General features: G+C 34.3%; 1 protein-coding gene across 2 annotated transcripts; it reads left to right on the forward strand.

Moving 5' to 3' along the window:
• The first annotated feature begins 1,849 nt into the window (after positions 1-1,849).
• commd2 (COMM domain containing 2) lies at positions 1,850-6,620 on the forward strand. 2 transcript variants are annotated; one of them, XM_016543530.1, is made up of 5 exons: positions 1,850-2,050; positions 2,874-2,951; positions 3,738-3,833; positions 3,935-4,108; positions 5,512-6,620. In XM_016543530.1, the coding sequence occupies exons 2-5, from the start codon at positions 2,937-2,939 to the stop codon at positions 5,707-5,709; spliced, it is 483 nt and encodes a 160-aa protein (XP_016399016.1). In that variant the 5' UTR covers positions 1,850-2,050; positions 2,874-2,936; the 3' UTR covers positions 5,710-6,620. The 2 variants fall into 2 exon arrangements, with proteins under 2 accessions (XP_016399016.1, XP_016399015.1); XM_016543529.1 differs by having other exon boundaries at positions 3,751-3,833.
• The last annotated feature ends 488 nt before the right edge of the window (positions 6,621-7,108 follow it).

The following is a 7,108-nucleotide window of genomic DNA, read 5'->3' on the forward strand; positions in this document are numbered from 1 at the left end:
TGGAGTCAGTGATTGTTGGTATCGCAGGGGTCCCAAAGCACTGCCACAGTTTCACAGTTCAACAAACAATACTGGGCCTGACGCTAAATCACACTGGCATGTCGGGAATAGAGAGCAGAACAAAAGACAGGAAAAGAAATGGACTTTATATTGAAGAATAAATTAGAATATATTGGATTATTTCTTTGTCCTTTCATGCATTCCTTCCTTCTCACTGCATTATTATTAATTTGTGTATTCCACACAAAATAGGCATACAGAGATGTACAAAAATCAGAAATTATAAGTAAACCATTCTGTCTCTGCATTCTGTCCAGATTCTCAGTGGGAATCCAACCATGGCTTTGAATGCTGGGTTACAGTATTAGGTGACCTTTTAGTAATCACTACTTTCTATTTCATGCTGTTTTATTCAGCATGGCATTATTATGGATAAATCATAAAGATGATTATTATTCTTTTTATTACCAATAGCGATAGTGAGAGAGGTGATGGGAAACAATAGAGACAAAGATAGACTTAAAAATCATTAAATGATGCGAGCATGACTCAAACTCACATGCATGAGCACCAAAGCACAACGTTCGGTTCCTGTTCATGAACTAGAACGTCTTGTTTCCTTGAATGACACAAAGGCAGAATCTTCAATCCTTCAAAAGTCTTCTTTATACAGTACATTTCAAGAACAACTACGGGACAGAGTATATGGTATCAATAAGTGACATTCCATGAAAAATGTCTGCCATGTCATATGAATATATGTGTAAAAAGGTCATAGAGTCCATGAATATTCTACCTCATGGAATGACTTAAAACTCTGATTAAACACTAACAGTTAATTTAGTCTAAGCGGTAAGGTTTATATTTTTCTTGTTGGAAAAGATAAAAATATACTCTGCCAGGTGTTTTTTCTGTTTACAGAAAATATAGGGAACAAAACAGCATTAACAAATCTGTTGAGATCTTGATATGTATCTCTACAAAAGGTCTACAGAATTTTCAGAGCCCTTCATAAGAACCTATTTCAGTGGGTTTGTTAATGTAAAAAAAATAATAATTTGTCTCTAAAGCTACATTCAGTTTTGATATAAATACTTCAATCCATTACCAGACAGCTATTCACTCATGCACACTTGCTATCTGATCAAATTCTAACCATCATTAGACAATAATGGTTCCCATTGATAATAATTACAGGGTTAACCCATCTCAGGCTTTTGAGAGAAACCACATGAGCAGTAGGTACATGTTTGTTTTATAACAATTTCTGTGTAAAATCCTTTTTAAACCAATCCAATTTTGTCTGTTACGGGGTTGAGAAAAAAGTGTCTAAAGCTGAAAAAAAATGAAAATAATAAAAGGTGGGAAAATATGTTTTTTTGGAGGTTTGATATGTGCCTAATGATGTGGGATATTTAGCAGTTGAATCACAAGTAGTTGAAAAACATGTATATTCCAAGTTGAAATGTTACCGAATCCCAATATATATAGCACACACATATATATATATATATATTTATTTATTTATTTTTCTCTCAACTGTTTGGCTACCCACCTTCTTCAAAATTACTTTTTTTTCCCATCAAAAGAAGGAAACTCATACAGGTTTGGAACAACATGAGGGTGAGTAAATGATGACAGAATTTAGATTATTTTTATTTTTTTAGGCTAATCGGCTTTAATAGGCTACCTTAAAATGTCCTTCAGTGTGTACAACAATTTGTCATCTACCCATGTATTTTGTACCTCTAGATGCATTAATTAGCCTATTTAAAAGGCACATTATTTCTTAATTGCACAATGTATAAGACGGAGTGGATGTGTTTAGTGGAAGTACAGTGCAGCTCGGGCCGCTTGTTTCACTCGGACTGTATTGCGCTGCGCACACAGCTGATCATGTGACTGCTTCAACAAACACCATTCAGTGTACAAACATAACCTGGTGATTCATATTGGGGGATTATATATTAAAAGCGTCAGAACATGCTGCTAGTTTTATCTGAGGAGCACAAGGAGCATTTAGGATTCTTGTCAGAAGTGGATTCCGCGGGTAAGAGACACAGACAGCAGGAGACCGCATTACAGTGTTCACTTGTGTTTGTGATTATATCTCATATCTGCTTATCGGTAATAAATACGGTCCTCTTATAAGATTTCAGCGTTTAAATATCTTTTGTGAGTTACTTTTTTCTAAACTTACAATATGCTTAGAGCTTTAACCATATTTCCTGCGTTATCCATGATTTGAGAAGGATATTCTGAGCTTTTGCGTTTATACAGCCAGAATAATATTTGTTAGTTGTGTAGTTCAAAATGCAAAAACATTTTCTTTACTTCCATGTTTAAATGAAAGAGGGAAAATCTTTTATCAGGCTATATATATATATATATATTAGGGATGTAACGGTATGAATTTTTTTTTATCACGGTTATAGTGACCGAAATGATCACGGTTATCAGTATTATCACGGTATTGTTAAAATGTGCTGGAGATGTTCAAAAAGTACCAACACATAAATCACTTCACCAAGTTTTATATTTAAAAATCAACAAACAACAAATAAAATGACTTTTTGTTTGCATAATCACTAAAACAATAACATTGCCAATGATGTTCGGATACGCACACACACTCACAGACACACACATACACACGCACATACATACGCACGCACACACACACTCACAGACACACACACACACATACACACGCACACACACACACGCACGCACATACACACACACATACACATACACGCGCGCACACACACATACGCACACACGCACACACACAGTATTTACACACAAACATAATCATAATCACTATAATAAAGCATCTTGAATGATTTTCATTGTAATTTGATGTTTGTCAGTTGTTGGTGAATTCGGCAGAATCGCTGTGGAGTTTCTGAAAAAAGGCTCGAATCCTAAAATATATGAGGGAGCTGCACGTGAGTTATTAATATGATAGTAATATCTGGGGTTGTTTATGAGCTGATGTCGATTGATCTGTTGAAAGATGTCTTGAAAGCGGAATAAATACTGTTTTTTTTGTTGTTTTTTTTTGTCTTCATGACATAATTATTTATGAATTTAAATGCATACTTTCATATTCAAATGTATATTTATTTTCATTTTAAATTAAAGATTATAATTATTAAATTCATTATTTACTGTGGAATGATTTTTAAAGTAAATATCATTATACATTTTCAGACTTTGTTTCATCAAATGAAAAAAAAAAAAACTGGAAATGACAGTTATTATAAGTATGTAGGAAACTCCAAGAGAGCAATAAATCCATAAACGCTTTTGCTGTAAAATATTTCAAAATAAGTAAATGTAACTTAATGTGTGTCAAACAGCTAGGTTTGGTGTTAAACTAATGCTGTCAAACGATTAATCGCATCTAAAATCCAAATGTTTTTATTTACATAATATGTGTGTGTGTTGTGTATTTTTATTATGTGCATATAAATACACACGCACACACATGCATGTATATATTTAAGAAAAATATGTTTATATATTAAATATTTATATATAATATAAATTAAATGAATATAAATGTATACATGTAAATATTTTCAAAATATATGCATGCATGTGTGTGTCTTTATATATATACATAATATGCACAGTGCACACACTTATATTATGTAAACAGAAACGTTTATTTTGGATGGATTAATCGTCTGGCAGCACTAGTTTAAAGCGATCATGAGCAGATGTCACAGGTTGTTGTTGTAGGGAAGCTGAATGTGTCGTCAGAGAGCGTGCAGCACGGCGTGGAGGGCCTGATGTATCTCCTCACCGAGAGCTCCAAGCTAATGGTGCGTCTGTCCATCACAGACACTGCTAGAGCAGCAACAGCTGGAGGAAAGTCAAGATTAATTACTATATGATGAACTTGATTTCTGGTGTAATCTTGCAGATCTCGGAGGTGGATTTCCAGGACTCTGTGCTGGTGCTGGGATTCTCAGAGGAGCTCAATGCACTCCTGCTCCAGCTGTATTTAGAGAACAGGAAGGAGGTCCGACAGATCCTCAGCAAACTGGCCCCCAGCCTCCCGCATTACCACAACCTGGAGTGGAGGCTCGATGTGCAGGTGAGACTCTAATCTGACTGACTGACTGATTACAAACCCACTCCACATCAGCAGAGCCGTGTTGATATTGTTAACTAAAACTAATTAAAATTGCTTTTGTTAAAAAAAAAAACCGGTTAAATGTAAAAAAAAATATAGAAATATTGGATGAAAACGCAAACTTAAAATTTTAATTTAATATTAGAATTACAAAGTTACAACTTTAATAAAAGTAAAACATGAAACATTTAAATAGAAACAAAATTAAAATAAATGTAAAATTAAATAAAAATAAATCTAAATAAAACAAAACTGAAATAAAAGTGACAAAAGTTCACAACAATATTACTGAAACAAACTAAAGTTAAAATGAAAATGAAAAATCTAAAAATAAAAATAAAAGTTAATTCAAAATTAGAAATGGTGACTTGCAACTAACTGAAATTAAATTTCAGTTTAAGTACTAAAATTATTAAAACTACAACTGAAATAAGAATAGGTTCAACCTAAATAAAACCATCAACAACAAAAGTACACAACAAAATTACAAAAACTTAAACTAAAATGAAGGCTAAAAATAAAGCTAATCACAGATTGCAATTTTCACTTCATTTTTTTACCATCAAATTAAAACACAAAAAACATTGCAAAGAACATAAGAGAGAATAATAAAACGGTTATTATAATTATATTATTAAGACGACAATACATTTATTTACTTTTGCTGGAAAATAATGCAAATTAATTGTAATTTTGACAACTTCATACACAGTCAAACCAAAAATTATTCAGATGCCTTCAACATTTCTCACATTATATCACAGTTTATTTGCTATAGTTTAGAAAATGGTAATAAAATATGAGAATAACTCTGAGTTAAACTGTGTCAGAACAAACTCAGCTTGATAATGTCAGATAACTTTGATAGAATGCAATGAATTCAGCTGTTAAATGTAAGTGCATGATTAGAAAATACCAATTTAGGTCAACCAATTACCAAGCAATGCTTAATTTTGTTCAGTCTGTGGTGTAAAAAGGTCACATTAGCAATTAAAGAAAAAACACTTAAGCAAAACATGCTCGGGCCAAAGTGTCTGAATAATTTTTGATCCCAAATTTTACGGGTAGTCCACTGTATGACGAATTTCTGGGTATAATTTGTCACAGTTTACTTTATTTTGCTGTCCTCACTTACATAAATGAACTATAGTGTCCTGCACCCAAATATAAAAAAAAAAATTATATCTGGTGTCTGAATAATTTTTGTTTTGACTATGTCAAACGGGTCATTTGACCAAGCTGACAAGTTTATAGATATTACAGGCAGAAGCTGCAACCCGATGTTTCAGTTTGCAAGGCATGAAACGTCATGCACATGCTGAAGAACTGTCAGCTTGACCGTTCTGTGTTGGCTCTGCTTGTAGTTGGCGAGCCGGGCGCTCCGGCACCAGGTGAAGCCCACCGTGACGCTGAAGCTCCACCTGGAGGACGGTGCGAAGCGCAGCGCCCGCGTCCTGCAGACGGATCCCGCCACGCTGCAGCATCTCATTGACGAGCTGGAGCGAGCGCTCGCCGAGCTCAAGAGCAGCCACTGCCGCCGCATCCTCCGCAACATCAAATAGAGCCGCAGCACTGATCAACGGCTCGCTTGATCGACTGTAAACCACTGATGTTCCTCAGAGACCAGTCAATGCAGATTTCATCTTTCATTTGTGCCATAAGTATTAACTGGTGCCTTTGCTTTGTATTAAACAGTTCACCCAAAAATGAAAATGATGCCGTCGTTTACTCGCCTTCATGTCGTTCCAAACCTGTATGAGTTTAGATGTTTTGAAGAATGTTGGGAACCAAATAGTTTTGGGTCCCTTTGACTTCGATAGCCATACAATGGAAGTCAGTGAGACACAAAACGGTTTGGTTCTTCAGGGTATCTTGATAATATAAGATGTTCCATGTAAGATATTTTGATGAATGTTGGTAACCAAACAGTTTCAGGTTCTATTGACTTCAGCAAAATTTTTTGCTCATATTATGGAAGTGAATGGGACCTGAAACTGTTCCAGCCGATCTCATGGCAATTCGCACATGTTTTATGAGGTGACTAATTCATACAAATTTGTAAGACTTCACTTGTACAAATTCATACATTATTTTTTTTGCTAAATCGTATGTATTTTACAAGTTCCCCAATTCGTACTAATTCGTACAACCTCACTCATTTGAATTTGTGTGATTTTTGCTAAATCGTACATATTTTACGTGTTTCCCAAGTGTATGAATTCGAACAAATTCGTACAACCTCATTCATTTGAATTTGTGGGATTTTTTTTTTTTTTTTGCTAAATTGTATGTATTTTACAGGTTCCCCAATTTGAATTAATTCATACGAATTTGTACAACCTCACTCATTTGAATTTGTGTGATTTTTGCTAAATCGTACGTATTTTATGAGTTTCCCAATTCGTACAAATTCGTACAACCTCATTCATTCAAATTTGTGCGATTTTTGCTAAATCTTATGTATTTTACAAGTTTCCCAATTCATACGAATTTGTGCGATTTTTGCTAAATCTTATGTATTTTACACGTTTCCCAATTCATACGAATTTGTGCGATTTTTGCTAAATCTTATGTATTTTACAAGTTCCCCAATTCGTATGAATTCGTACAACCTCATTCATTCGAATTTGTGCTTTTTTTTGCTAAATCTTATGTATTTTACGAGTTTCCCAATTCGTATGAATTCGTACAACTTCATTCATTTGAATTTGTGAGATTTTTGCTTAATCGTACGTATTTTACGAGTTCCCCAATTTGAATGAATTCATACGAATTCGTACAACCTCACTCATTTGAATTTCTGCGATTTTTGCTAAATCTTATGTATTTTACGAGTTCCCCAATTCGTATGAATTCGTACGAATGACCCACCCCTAACCCCGCCCCTAAACCTACCCATCTCTGGGGTCTAGGCAAATTGTACAAAATCGTACGAGTGAAGTCATACAAATTAGCCAGCAT

This window comes from Sinocyclocheilus rhinocerous, unplaced genomic scaffold (assembly GCF_001515625.1).
Source record: "Sinocyclocheilus rhinocerous isolate Xijiao unplaced genomic scaffold, SAMN03320098_v1.1 scaffold909, whole genome shotgun sequence".
Taxonomy (NCBI): domain Eukaryota; kingdom Metazoa; phylum Chordata; class Actinopteri; order Cypriniformes; family Cyprinidae; genus Sinocyclocheilus; species Sinocyclocheilus rhinocerous.